The 15,748-nt window shown below is 30.8% G+C and overlaps 1 protein-coding gene across 2 annotated transcripts in view; it reads left to right on the top strand.

The window, feature by feature from the left end:
- Window positions 1-15,748, top strand: part of RAB11FIP2 (RAB11 family interacting protein 2) — a 70,628-nt gene that overhangs the window by 47,253 nt on the left and 7,627 nt on the right. For both annotated transcript variants that reach the window (XM_051981521.1, XM_051981520.1), the window contains one exon: window positions 10,327-10,372. In XM_051981521.1, coding sequence (XP_051837481.1) covers window positions 10,327-10,372 — 46 coding nt within the window. The remainder of the gene's footprint in view (window positions 1-10,326; window positions 10,373-15,748) is intronic.

The following is a 15,748-nucleotide window of genomic DNA, read 5'->3' as shown; positions in this document are numbered from 1 at the left end:
TAAATTTCTCTTATAGCCGGTGGAGTTTCAGTTCCTGGTAGGATGTGCTACAGATAACTGGAAACAGGAAACAGAGCTTAGAAGAGAATGGTCATGGCTGGAAATAGAGATTTTGAGTTCATTTGCATAGAGAACTTGGGAATGAATGAACTCAGATTTCATAGCAAGAAAATAATGAGAAGGAAATAGGAATTGAGACAGAATCTTCTATGGGAAAGTCCTTGATTTAGAATCAAAGGATTTGGAACCAAAACCCAGCTCTTCAAATTTTATTTTTATTTATTATTAAATTTATTTTTCCAAATACATACAAATATAGTTTCCAACATTCATCTTTGTAAAACCTTGTGTTCCAAATTTTTTCCCTTCCTCTTCTCCCTTTTCCCTCACCAAGACATCAAGCAATCCAATATAGATTAAACATGTGCATATTCCAAATTCCATATTCATCATGCTGCACAAGAAAAATCAGATCAAAAAGGGTAAAAATATGAGGAAGAAAAAATCAAGCAAATAGACAGTAAGAAAAAGGTAAAAATATTATGCTTTGCTACACATTCAGTGTCCATAGTTTCTCTCTGGATGCAGATGGCACTTTACATCACAAGTCTATTGGGATTGTTTTGGATCATTTCATACCTCGTTGTTAAAAAGACCCATGTCCATCAGAATTGATCATAGCATAATTTTGCTGTTGCTGTCTATAATCTTCTGTTAGTTCTGCTTACTTCTCTCAGCATCAGTTTATATAAGTCTCTTTAGGTCTCTCTGATCATTTCTTATAGAACAAAAATGTTCTATAACATTCATATACCATTACTTTTTTTTTTTAAGTTTTTTTTTTTTTCCAAAACACATGCATGGAAAATTTTCAACATTCACTCTTGAAAAGCCTTGTGTTCCAAAATTTTTCCTTCCACCTCCTCCCTCAGATGGCAAGTAATCCAACATAGGTTAAACAAACATATGCAATTCTTCTATATATATTTCCATATTTATCATGCTGCACAAGAAAAATCAGATCAAAAAGGGGGAAAAATGAGAAAGAAAACAAAATGCAAGCAAACACCAACAAAAAGAGTGAAAATACTATGTTGTGATCTACACTCAGTCCCCACAGTCTACTCTCTGGGTGCAGATGGCTCTCTTCATCACAAGACCATTGGAAATGGCCTGAATCATCTCATTGTTCAAGAGAGCTACGTCCATCAGAATCAATCATTGATACACCACAACTTATTCAGCCATTCTCCAACTAATGGGCATCCACTCAGTTTTCCAGTTTCTTGCCACTACCAAAAGAGCAACTATAAACATTTTTGCATATGTGGGTTCTTTTTCCTCTTTTGTGTCTTGGGATACAGACCCAAGAGAGACACTAGATCAGAGGGTATATAGTTCATAGTCCCTTAGCCATAGTTCCAAATTGCTCTCCAGAATGGTTGGATAAGTTCACAACTCCACCAGCAATGTATTAGTGTTCCAGTTTTCTCACATCCCCTCCAACATTTGTCTATCTTTAACTTTTCCTGAACTCTTAGCCAATCTGAGAGATGTAAAGTGGTGCCTCTACAGTTCCCATCATGTTTCTGGACCCCAGATTTCATGTAATTAGCCTAAATTAAGGATTTTTAACCTTTTTATTATGGCTTGAGTTCTTTTGTCAGTCTAAGTGAAATTTATTTAGAACTCAGAATGTTTGTTTTTAAGGTCATAAATCAAAATAGCATTACAAAGGAAACCGCTGGTATTAGAATATAGATATAAAAAATTAAAACAAAAATTCATAGATTCAGGTTAATCCTTGAACGACATGATTTTTTAAATAAAGGAACCTATGACTTTGAGAAATATTGTAAGAAGAAAATTACCAACAAAAGAGATGAGAGGGTAACTAGATGGCATAATGAATAGAGAATCTGCTCTAGAGTCAGGAGGATCTGAGTTAAGTCCAGCCTCAAAACATTAGATATTTAATGGCTGTGTGATCCAAGGCAAGTCACTTAATCCCAGTTGCTTTGGTTCAGTCCCTTCCTCCCCCCCAAAAAAATGGAGCAAGGATGCTCAGAAAGGAAGAAAAGCAGCATTTTGCAAGTGCCATATTGTGTATACTGATCAAGAAAAATCTGAGTAAAGGTTGTTTCATATATTGGGAGATCATTGGCTGAAGAACAGAAAGTTTCAATAGATTGAGAGATGAAGATAGATTTTAAAGGACTAATTAAGAATAAAGTAGAAACAAATAAACTTATTTTTAGAGATTTTAAGATTAGCCCAAAAATAAATAAATAAATAAATGATAGCTTGAGGGGAGAGCCTGTATGTGACTCATACTTTAAGTTTCTTTTGTTAAGCAGATTTAACATGTTAATTCCTTTTTGGCTTCTTTAGGGAGTAATGACTGAAATTCCTCCCTTTTTCAGAAACTTCATCCTTTGTTATTGAAGTTGAAGCTCATCTTTTCAGGATTTGTTATTTCAAGGTACAACTTGATTTCTTTTACTTTTTTAGAACATAATTTTCCAGGGTTTGTTTCCCTCTTTATTCCCATTTAACAAAAAGTAGCCTTATACTATTTGGGCTGTTTTTTCTTTGATGTGTGAAAGAGTTCATAACTATTTGTCATTTACTTTATGTTGATGTTTCAAAACTGGACCGGAATATATAGCAAGTTTAATTTGCAGTTTCTTTCTGCTACCATGATAAGTTTTTTCAAAAGGTATTTTGCCATCTTTCTAAGTAGACATTGGTTTTCTAATGTATGATATTCTAGCCTTTTACTTTGTATTTTTGTATGAGATAATTAATTCTCAAGTTTCTATTTTCAAGTTAGAAAGAATCTGAGGTTCTTAAATACCATAGGAAGTGGTCTTGTCTCTTGATTTTTGCTCCGACAAAGAATCATAGAATTTAAAAATTGGATAAATGTAACCTATCTTCTGAAGAAATCCTTGGGTATGTAGCATATCCATCAAGTAACCATTGTTTTGGATAGTCTGATTTTGGTTCTAATTGTCATATTTATTTCTCACTTTAATTTTAATTTTTTGATTGCTTCAGAATGATTCTATAAGTTCTTAAATTGTTCCATTTTATTATTAGAGTATTTTGTTTGTCATCTGGGGTTTTGACTTTTTTTTTTTTTTCACTTTTATCCATCTCCTAATTTTCTGTCCAAAAACCCCCCATTTAAAAAAAATATTTTCAGTTTTTTTGTTCTTTTACTCTTTTTACACATTTCTGAAGGAACTGAACTTTATATCTTCAATGATCATCTTACAACCTTACTCCCTTTCTTGTCAGCTTTTTTAAAAAATAAATTAAATTTTTATTTTCAAAACATATGCATGGATAATTTTTCAACATTGACCCTTGTATAACCTTGTGTTCCAAAAACCAAAACCTTTTTGGGTATAGTTCCAAATAGTTCTCCAGAATGGCTAGATCCGTTCACAGTTCTACCAACAATGTATTCGTGTCCCAATTTTCCCACATCTCTTCCAACAGGGTCATTATCTTTTCCTATCATGTTAGCCAATCTTAGAGGTGTGTAGTGGTACCTCAGAGTTATCCTAATTTTCATTTTTCTGATCAATAGTGATTTAGAGCACCTTTTCATATAACTAGAAATGGTTTCAATTTCTTCATCAGAAAATTGTCTGTTCATAAACTTTGATCATTTATCAATTGGAGAATGGCTTGATTTCTTATAAATTTGAGTCAATTCTTTCTATATTTTAGAAATAAGGCCTTTATCAAATTCTTGAATGTACTTTTTCCCCCCCAGTTCATTGTTTGTAATGTTCTTGGTTGGTTTTCTGGAGGTCTCTGGAGCAGCCTTCTTTTCAGCCTAGTAATCACCATTAGAATAGCCAGGATAAAGTCCAAATTCTTTATTGTCTCCTTGCCTGGGGCTGGGCAGCTTTCTGGAGAGCTTTTCAGACAGGCCTTGGTCTTAGTGGGGGAAGGGCAGGAGGGCCAGCCACCAGAGTGGTGTGAGATGAAGTGAATGAATCTGGCTTTGAGTCCCCTGGGCTTATGCTTCAGCCTCCAGCCACCACAAAGGTAAACAATGGAATGAATCTGTCTCTCAGTCAATCCCACCTTGGCTCAGTTTGTCCTAGCTTTATATGCTCTATTTTAATTACATCATAGGTGTGAATCTTGTAGAACTATATTAAAATACATGTACTGAACTAGAGAACTCTTAATCACCATGCAAAACTAGATAACCATTGTCTATCAATTCCACTGACTTAGCACCTTGTCAGAATCCTTGTTTTAAATACATCTCCTGTTTTCTTTTGATTTAGAACATAGGTGGTCATGACCTCCTTGTACCCCAAAAAGGAGTGTTCATACCTTCCCTGACTCCTCAAAAAAGGGGGTGAAAACACCAAAAAAGGAGTTGATCACGCTCTCCCTGACATTTCAGAAAGGGACATGAAAACACCAAAGGAAATAGGGAATCAAACCAGATTAGTGGATTCCCTATTGTTCATTTTATTTTGGTGTTTGAATAGAAACACCAAGTCAGGAAAACCCAGCTTCAAGTGCTACATTTGACAGAAGCTGGGTGACACTTAACAAATTATTTAATTTCTCAGTGCCCCTGCTCTATAATTTCTACAGAAGAGGCAGATCTTCTTTGATAGAGGAAGTTCTTCACTTCAAGTTCTTGGTCCTGATGAAATCACAAGTGTAGTTTTAAAAATATTCTGAAAAATATATGATTTAGTATTTCTACTTTGCTTTTTTATAACATTTGGTCATTTTTCAGTGCCTTAGTATATAATATATAGAAAAGGGATTGTGTGATGCTAAGAAATAATGTATAGTCTTCTTTGTTTTCTTTTAGAAGATTCTCTCAATCTTTCAGCCCTAAGTTCGTCTTAATTTGTTCAGTTCTGTATTTTTCTTTTTGTCTACTATTAAATTTATCCAGCTTTAAGAAAGGAATGTTAGAGTTGCCCACTATTATTTTTGAATAATTTGAAGATTGCCAATTTTTTATTACATATGTAACACTTGTGTTCTTCTAGAATAAAGTACTTTTTAAAATTTACAGATTTTTATCATAATCTGGATCATATACATATACTGAAGTGCAGTATTGTTGCCAATAATAAAGCAATAGACGAAATTAACAAATAATGTTAAATTCTTTATTTTAAAAAATGTTTTATTTTTCCAATAAACTTGGGTTAGAAACTGTCATTTGTATCCAGAGAGAGAATTATGAAGACTGAATATGGATATACTTTTTATGTTTTTTTTTTCTTATTTTTTTCCCTTTTGATCTGATTTTTCTTGCACAACATGACAATAGGGAAACGTGTTTAAAGCAATTGCACATATTTAACCTATATTATACTACTTGCTATCTGGGGAAGGTAAGTGAAGGGAGAGAGGGAGAACAGTTTGGAAAACAGTGTCTTACATGTAAAAGTAGTTTTATTTCAAAAAATTATATACTATTGAAAATTTAAAGTAAGATAAAATATTTTCCCCCATTACATGTATAACAATTTTTAGCATTTGCCATTAAAAAAAAAAAAGTTTTTGAATTCCAAATTCTTTCCCTTCCTTCCTCTTCTCCCTAACTCCTTAAAGACAAAGTAATCTGATAAATGTTATATATGTGCAAGCATGTAAAACATTTCATATTCATCATATACCATAGTTCTAGAGTCTTAACTCTTTATAGTAAATAAGCAGACACATTCTATGAGCTCTGAGTTAAAGATGATAATTTTTTGTTGTTGTTGTTTTTGTTTTAATCTTTCTGGTGAGGCAGTTGGGCTTATGAGACTTGCCCCAGAGTCACACAGTAAGTATCAAGATTCTGAGGCTAGAGTTGAACTCGAGTCCTTATGTCAAGGTTTGTGCTCTATCTACTGCATCATCTAGTTGCTCTAGATTTTGCTCTGAAACTTTTCCTCCCTCCCCTTCCCAAGAGACATTCTTTATAACAAAGAATTTTCTTAAAAGAAAAAGACCTCTCACCCCCTCAAAAAAAAAAGGTGTTAATTTTCTTCTGATTACACATTTTCCGTGCCCTTTTTGGGAATAAACAAATAACTGATGGGAAAGAATATAATTTTGATTCAGGGAGACAAGTTTCAGATGAAAAATTTTAATAGATCTCATTAACTAATAGAATTAATTAGGTTGAGCTAATTCCTTAATTGCAGCTATTGCTTTATTATTATTAATGGCAACAGTATTGTACTTCATATGATTTGATCCAGACTATGATAAAAATTTGTAATTTTAAAAAGTACTTAATTCTAGAAGAGCACTAAGTGTTAAACATTTTACTTGTGTTTGATACTAGGGAATTTGTAGAAGCCAATTCAATGCTATTTTACTCTTAAGTATTTTTATTCTATAAAAGAACAACTTACTTGTTCTTTCTTTTAAAAACTTCATCTTCTTTTTAGTTTTGAAGAATTTATAGGAAGTCTTGAATAATAACTCTAGTGGTTTGGCTATTATCATAATTATCTTTATTACTTTATAAAGACTATGTTTCACCTGGCCTATTGACATAAAACTATTAAGGACTCAACTGTTTTAAAAAAAGTTCCTCAGGTTATCTATGCATTTAGAATTTTAAATGCTATATAATTTTTTCAACAGAAATTATTAAAAATTTCACATGCCATAAAGTAAAAATGTCGTCTTAGCTTGCACAATGTTTTGTTAATTTAAACTTTTCTTTTTGCAAAAATCCTTCAGCAGTTCAAAATTTTAATTTACAATCCTAAAATTTGGTATAGATATTTATATATTTTAGTACCCAGAATTTATTCTATGTACCCTTAAAAAACACCATTCTTTTAACCTGTCAGCAACTCAGTTGAGCAGTCAGTTTGTATTATTCAATATCTTGTCTGACATGAGGACAGCAGACTGAAGAGAAAGATATCACAAATTGGTGCCACACTTCGATAAATAAAGACATTTTATTTTTCACCAAGCTAATTCAATCCAGTTCAGTTAACTCATTTTCTCCCCTTAAGGACAGATCAAAAAAGGCAATCTGTGAATGACTGAGTTCATCATGTGTTTGACACATCAGTGTGAGAATAAAAAGCAGGCTATGAGGGAGGGTTCCTGTCTTTACACTTTAGACAATACCCCGATAAAAGAGGCCTCTCACTCAGATCTCCTTTCTGTAGTGAGGAGGGCAGAATGCCTTGGATGACTGTTAAAACAGGTATAATGAGAATTAATTCAGACTTGATTGATTAGACACCTTTTTTCTTTCCATTTGTTACCGTATTATAATATAATCATCCTAAACTATTCTCTTGTTTTTCAGTTGGTTGTTGGCTTTCACACAAGTTACAAAAGCCATAGGCTTAGATAGACTGGATTCCAAATTTTTCACCATTTTGAATTATTTTACTTTATAAAGATTTCTATATTTACATATATTCTTTTTATTTTTTTAAACCAAAGGAGCAATTAATTTTTTAAAAATTATTACTATAAGGCCAAATAGAATTTTTTAAAAAGTGAAAGCACATCCAATTTCCATTAAAAATGTTTAGTTCTTTTGAAATTATTAAAACCAAATTTTCCTTGGTCTCTTTGGTTTTTATATCATTTAGATTTTGCCTTGAAACTCTTCCTTCTTCCCATTCCCAAGAGACATCTTTATAATAGCAAAGAATTTTCTTAAAAGAAAAAGAGGAAGACCTCTCCCCTAAAAAAATCAATAATCAATCCTTTAAAAAAAAAAAGAAGATGAAGAAGGGGCAGCTAGGTGGCACAGTGGATAGAGCACCAACCCTGAAGTCAGAAGCACCTGAGTGCAAATCTAGTCTCAGATACTTAACACTTCCTAGCTGTGTGACTCCAGGCAAGTCACTTAACCCCAATTGCCGCAGCCAAAAAAGAAAAAAAGAAGCAGCAGCAGCCTGATATCATATGAAGTGTTGTATACTAGAAAATAGCTTCTCATATATTGTATGAGAAGCTAAGCTTCTTATTTGTAATTTCACAATGATCTTTTTCTATTTTGTGGTGAGTTCATAGCTCTCCTTACTTCACTTTAAATCAGTTCATCTAAGTCTTTCTGTGCTTTTTTATATTCATTATAGCCATTGTTTTTTACAACATAAAATATTTCTTTACATTCTTCTCTTAATCAGTGATCACTCACTTTGTTTCTAGTACTTTGATATAAGAAACACTACTTCAGTATTTTGGTATATATGGAGTCTTTGTTTTTGTCATTAGCCTTCTTGGAAGCCATATGTAGCATTATGATCTCTGGGTCAGAGGTTATGGATGTTTTTGCTACTTTTCCTAATTCCAAATTACTTTCTAGAAAAAGATTATATTAAAATAAAATTCTTCCCACAGTGTACTGGTTTTCCTGGCATTTAATGTTTCCTATAGCATAAACTATTTTCATTTTATGACATTTTTGCTACTTTGCCTTGGTATGATGTGAAATCTTAGTTGTTTTGTTCTTTTCTGTTATTATTTGTGATTTAGAGCTATGATGAATATGATATTTTATTGATCATGGTACAAAACTTGTTTCATTATGATACAAAATTTTGTTATATTATTTGAGGATATAAAGATAAATAATTGTATATGTAAACACAATCAATCCAATTAATATATGCATGGCTCTCTCCATATATGCAAATATAATATACAAACATAATATACAGCTGAATATTAATAGTGAATTAGCTCATTGTATCAGAGAGCCAGACTTAGTTTTAAGATTTTAATTTTTTTTAAAAAAGGTGATTTCTTAATGTTTCTTATTCTCGAACTCACATCTTTCACCTTTTTCAAAAAAATCTGATCAATACCAATATCACACTGCTGCTTTTGAGTCTAAAGCTATAGTCAGAGACTTAAAAAGGCCACAAGTAGTAGTATTTTATATCTGTTTCTCATGACTCCTCCTTTGAGTATCTGTCTTCAGTTCACTACTTCTACTTTCTTAAAAGATGTAATGCCACACAATTATCTACCTCCATTGCTCAATTGCATTTTATATGCATTAGGTATTTTTTAAAAATTTAATTCTTGTGTTAAATGATTAACTCTAATATCTTATATTCTTGTTGTTGCTCTTGAATTTCGCTCCTAGATGGAAGAACCTATGAATTTATTTGCTTAAACATTAACTTGATAGACCTTGGTCTAGTAATAAAGCAATTCTAAACTCATGATGGTATTGTATTGCATTTGTAATGATTCCTAGCCTGGACCTGATGGAGTTCCCTTAATATCTACTGGGAGTTTGTTTATGGGCAAAAAAAAAATCATCATTTTAATATTGAGGCTAATAATAGGAATAGTTATCAATTTATTTAGAAGTTATCAAACTTGCATAGCCATGTAAATTTATGGAATGTGCTGTATATATTGAGGTGCTTTAAAGAACAATGATATAGTTTTATAAGTTTATGAGATGTAGTCTTTGATGTCCACATCCTTTATGTAGATCTACTAAAAGTTAAAAAGTAAAATTAATTGTTCTTGTAGGAATCCATTTGTAGTATACCCATGATTCATTCTAATTCAGTAATAGCAGTATGTATTAAAAATATAAGAAATTTTGCCCATTTGCTGTATTTTGTAGAAGGTACAATAGTTTTAAGTAATCAATGAAAAACTAGTCAGTATCTACGCTTTCAATTGTGTATATCTTCTAAATAAGTTTTTGTTCACCATTCATTTCTTAAAAGTTTATGTCAAAAAATTACTGCATTCAGAAGGAATCTTAATTTTTTTCTCTTTTACTTTTTAGTGTGAATATTTAAATTTTAAGACCACTGTTAAAAATACTTATACTAGGATGTGGCCCACACAATTAGTATTAAGTTTTAGCAGTATAGCGATATGTAAAAGGTTGATTTTGCTGAAATTTATGATTTAGAGGATTTTTGCCTCATTATTCTTTGAAGTCCCAAATTTACTTATGATAAAATACACGTATCTTCTAGTATTAATATTACTATTAATAGCATTAGTATTATTAATTAATACTTGTAGTAATAATATTTAATATGTAAATTTTATTTTTGCAAAGTATCTCTGTACTCAAGTTTATTGGTTTAGGAGCAGTAGATTGAAGACTTAATTTCTGTGGTGTACATAAATACACAATGCTTACTTGCACATTTTAAACTTTTTTGTGAATACTACCAGTTTTCCTTCTGTTAGTAATTATGTAAGATGTTATCACAGAAATTACTTTGGTATTAGTTTTAAAGAGTGTAATTTTGCATTCAATGTAAGCTATACTTTCTATTTGACATATATGTATATTTTTTTCTTATTCAGTTTTCATATGAAACCGACAAACAGTGAAGAGCTCAGGAAAATACTGGTGAGTTAAGATCATTGCAAACAACTGAATTTTTCCTTTTATTAATAGAGTTAAATTACTAACATTTCTATAAAATAAATGCCCTTTGAATCCTATATAACATGATGTGGGATCCATACCAGCTGTAAAATTTTTAGTAAATAGTGTAATTATAGTTGAGAGTTTTGAATATATATGGATTGCATTTGTTTTGATAATAGTTTAAAGATAGTGTTAGAGTGAATGAGTATGTGTTAAAGAATATGGAAATGACAATTACAAAAATGTTTTTATTTCCTGAAACATGCATAACTTTGAAGTAAAGACAATATTTGAATAACCGAGTATCATAAAATATTAATTAATCTGGTTTCTGTCAATCCAAGACTGTATCTTTTTAAAAATATACTTGTTTTTTGTTCTGATGGCAAAAATTTTAAGTGTCCTAACTATCCTGTTTCCCTTTGAAGACTTTTAAAGTCAGATACATCTAGTGCCAGAATAAATGCTTTTCCTAATATTAAATATTAACATTTCCTTAATTTATTTCTTCCTTTTAGTTTCTTGAAATTCATTGTTAGGTCACTGTTTAAAATTTGGTTTTATTTATAGCACATATTTATAGCACAATGATGAGTTGCTTTAGAAAAATAAAAGCAAATGTAGTCATTGTCTTGGTGTAAAAGATATCCCCGAATAGCTGAAACTGGGGCTCTAATCCAAGAGGCTTGAAGTTAGTTTTTGCTTAATGCATATGATATAGATGAATAGTAATAATAAGATTTTTTAACAGTGTTAAATCACAAATTATATGATATGATATGCTTATGAAGTGATGGATTTATTAAGACTTATTTTATAGATACTAAAAATCTTTTAATTTTTAAACTACAGAGTATTTTAGAACAGTATGATTGTACCATTTCTGTAAATAGATTATAAATTTTGACGTTTTGTAAAAACCTACCTAAATTTCTATGTATGACAGACTGATAGGAAATGTCAGAGTATATGAATTCAGCCTTTGATCAGATAGTAAACTGAATTTTATCAGCCAGTTACTTAATCTCAAACAAAATAACACATCAAAAAATTGACTTAACATGGTAGCTATTGTCTCTAAAGTAACCTTAATTACAATTTCTATGTGCTTGTAAATGTTTTTCTCCAAATCATGTAATTCATTACTGTAAAAGCATCCTTAGACTTCTTTAAAGAAATAAAACATGAAAATTGTTTGATTTAAAGGATTTAAAGGTGATAAAAGAATTCCTTGATGTGTGATTATTTTTCTTCGGAATACTAACTATCCTCAATAACAGTTAAAGGATTACTAGGTGTTGTTAATTTTAATGCAAGATATAATTAAAAGGAGAAAAATCCTCCTCATATTGGTTGTTGTTTTTTGAGGGGAAAGTATTTGAAAAAATTTTTATGAAGATTATAAGATGTTTGAAGTAATTTATATTAAGTTCTCCAATAATAGCAATCCACCAGGTTATTTTTTTCCCTCTGGACATAGTGTTTTGTAATTAAGTTTGTATGTCTTATATTCTGGTGCCAACACCTGTCTCTGAAAGCACAGTGTTTAAACAGGAGCAGTAGCCAGTTGAAAGGGCAGTGTGAGCTCTTTAAGGCCTAATTAAGAACTGAAAGGGAGATCAAGGGAGTAGGACAAAAGATGTGAAAGTAGCTGAGATGATATTCCCAGAGCAAAGTTCCTCATTAGAACAATAATGAGATGATCAGAGAATGCCAAGCCTTCATCTTATCTCTCTCTCTCCTCTAGTTGCCTTGGATGTCAGTTAGTACCCCACCAATATTTGGTTACCAGGACAACCTTTCTTTAAATCTTTAGCTATTTTGAGTCTTGATAATTTTCTTTTGTTTAAATTTTAAGTATTGAAAATGATACACATTTCTTAGTTAAAAATGTAGAAATTTGCACATAAAGGAAAATATAGATTATCTAGGAAACCAATATCATATGAATGTGTATATTAATATAAAAATTCAAGAGTTGATAACATTCATAATAGTTCCATTATTCTTTCACCCCATCCTCAAATACTTAAAATATTCTTATTGTCTCCATGTGGAGATTTTATTGATGGGAAAATGGTTTGCATTGATTTTCAGCATAAGAAAACATCTTAAAAATAAGTGTTATATGGCATCAACTAGGAAACAATATAGAACAATTAGAAATCTCATTTAATGCTTGTTTTAGAGTTTTGTCAGATAATATTTTCCCCAATGTCAGCTCTTTTCCAAATAATAGTACATAAATGATTTTTAGATAATTAGAATTGTATATTTGGATTCCAATTTAGCTCTAGAATACTGTTAACATTGTTTTGTTTGTAAATAAATATATTTACAACCCAATGGATTCCTGCATTTATATTTTCTTCATAAGCTAATATTTTTGCATTTTTATAAAAAAAGATTTTTTTCCCCAGGTTAAGTATAAGAAAGGCAATATAAAAATCTTTTTAAAAAATAAGAGTTGCATAATTTTCTAATCTGGAATAAAATCTGTAACTGTGGTCCAACTATGTTTTTAATTACTCTGTATTCTTTCCCAGAATATAGCTCATAATACATGTGTTCGGAAGATGTTTATTTACTACAAAACTTCATGCAAAATTTCTGGGACAAAATACTCACATAGACACAAGAAAGCTCCAGGAAATATATTAAAAAATTTATCTTGTAAAAGTGTTAACTGTCTTTTTTGGGGTATTCCCTTAAGTCTGTTTGTACCTAGTATGTATTGGTTCTAAAGACCTATCACAGAGTTATAAATAATCATATATATGGGGAAACTATATTTCCATATGCTATTTTTGTCATGATTAATTTAAACTTATGATTATTCAGACAGTCCTGAAAACTATTATTGTTTATTTCTGTTTTTCAATGTCTCACAAAAAGTGTTAGTTAAAAATAAAAGTGTTAGTTAAATAAAGTTTTTCTGTATAGTAGCTTATGATATCAGTATTTTAGGAATTACTGCAAAGGATTTTCAACAATACATTACAAATATGGAAAACTGAGTATAGACAATGCATATTTTAATTATTATAAGGAAGATATTGATGAATTAACTGTAGTTTTGTCAGATTGAGTAAGAATAAAGCCAATTACTTCATAATATATCCTCTGTAGTTTCATTTATTTAATTCCCACACTTATTGATTTGTCACAAAATTTGTCACAAAAGTCCCTGATAAGGAGAGGCATTTTAGTGTATGAAATTTTAGAGGATTTTATTATTTTTATAAAACCAAACACAAACCATATTGCCTGAATCTTAGATTTGGAAGAGAACTTAGAATATCAGCAGTTTCATGTAACATGAAAGTCCAGAGATGTCAGTATTTCATCTTACATTATACTAAAAATGATTCATCTAAGGTTCAGAATTTCAAAACCTGTTTCTGGACAGGTCTTAGATCCATTATAATATCCTTCCCTTGATAAGAATTATTTGGAACAAACCATGTTATCTCGCTTTCACATTATGCTTGCTTCATTTCTTTCCTTATTACGATTGGGTCTTCAAGAGGAAAAAAAAAACAAAACTCAGAAAAACAAAATGATTTTAGATCCAAAATGAGTTTTTAGAAATTATTTTGATATTTTATTTAAATTTTTTAGATTTTTAGAAATATTTCGGTATATTTCTTAAATGTATAGGAAAAGTATATATGTATCATATATAGTCTGACAGTATAAATATATGTGTGCATATATATGTGTGTGTATATATATATGTACATATATATATACATGATATGTGTAATATGGGGCTAGATCTTTTCAAAAGATCATTCAGAAACTTAGCTAATATGTTCAGTCTAAGCATATTTATAAATTGAATTATTGTACATTGATAGCTATGACGAGTTGAAATCAAACTAATACTTATAGATATGTTTCCTACATCTATTTGCTTGCATATTCTTCAGAAAAAAGTTGGTTACATGGATAAGAGTGCAAAAAAGTCATTTAACTATAGTTCCTAAAATATCTCACTAAGGGGGAACAAAAGATTATATATAATAACACAGTATTTTCAACAATTGAGCTATTGGAGAGAAAAATCTGTTTTTCAAAAGTGTCATGAAAAATAAAGGAACTAGGAAAACAGGGTATTTTGAGTGTCTGAGTCCAAAATGGGGTTTTGTATGCAAAAAGCTAACATAACTGAGTCAGTCAAAAAGCATTTATTTGCAATCTACTTTGTGCTAGAATCTGTACCAAGTGTTGGGGGATACAAGTAGAATAAAGGAAGTAATACTTTAATATTTTTAATTTCAAATGGCAGAAACTGTGACAGCCTTTAATAAGGTGGTGCTGAAGAGTCAAATTTTAAAGATGTAGTACAGATAAGGCATTTGGCAACTTATTAGATATGTAGGTTGAAGGAAAATAAGTTAAAGATAATGTTGATAATGAAGGTAAAGTTAGGACCCTGGGAGATTCTGAGTGCCTTTGACAGGAATAGGGAAGTTGAGAAAAGGGAACAGTTTAGGGAAAAGATAAGCTCTGTTTTATATATCTTGAGGTTGAGCCATATCTGGAACATCAGTTTGAAATGTCCAATAGGTCATTGCTAATGCAAGATTGAAAGTTAGGGAAGAAGCCAAATAGTCATCAGTGTCTTTATTTGTTGGTATGTATAAAGCTGTATCTGTATAAGTCTTTTTTTGCTGAGATTTCCTGTGTGTATAAGTATATATGAGTAGATAAGAGTAATTGGCATAGAGAGAGAATACAGTGGCCTTTAGGCCCTCATTCTCTCTAGCCACCTGATACTCCCCATATTTAGGTTTCTTCTGGGGCAAACCTTTGATTGATTGCCACGCTTAGAAATGTCACCTTCCTATGGAACTACTTCCCTTGTTTTTCCCACACACCATCTAATCCCTACAATGAATTCTCTGATGTTGCTTTTGCATTTAAGATTCAGCCTAGGAGTTAATTGTAAGCACAAGTACATTCCTGTTTACATTTTGTTGTTTTTTAAAATAGAATTTCCTATTCTCTTCATGCTGAGTTTTATTACTGAAAACAATGTTAGTAATAATATAGTGGTACACAGAAGTAAGTACCAGTAATTCATGGTGCATATATCTTCCTCCTGCTACTTTATTTTTCATTTAATTTTCTGTTGACTCAAGGGTTCTCTCTGTAAATCATTATATCTGTCTTCTGCGAAAATCTTTAATTTAATTTTCTTTTTCCCTGTGTTTATTTCCTCATTGTCTCTGTCTTGCCTTATTGCAATAGCCAGCATTTTTATAGCAGTCAAATACTAGTGGTGATAATGGACATTTTTGTATAACCTTTGATCTTATCAAAAGTCTTCTACATAGCCTCATTATATGT

Source organism: Antechinus flavipes, chromosome 2 (genome assembly GCF_016432865.1).
Source record: "Antechinus flavipes isolate AdamAnt ecotype Samford, QLD, Australia chromosome 2, AdamAnt_v2, whole genome shotgun sequence".
Lineage (NCBI taxonomy): Eukaryota > Metazoa > Chordata > Mammalia > Dasyuromorphia > Dasyuridae > Antechinus > Antechinus flavipes.
The sequence above is the reverse complement of the archived record's forward strand: the minus strand, read 5'-3'. Positions and strand labels throughout refer to the sequence as shown.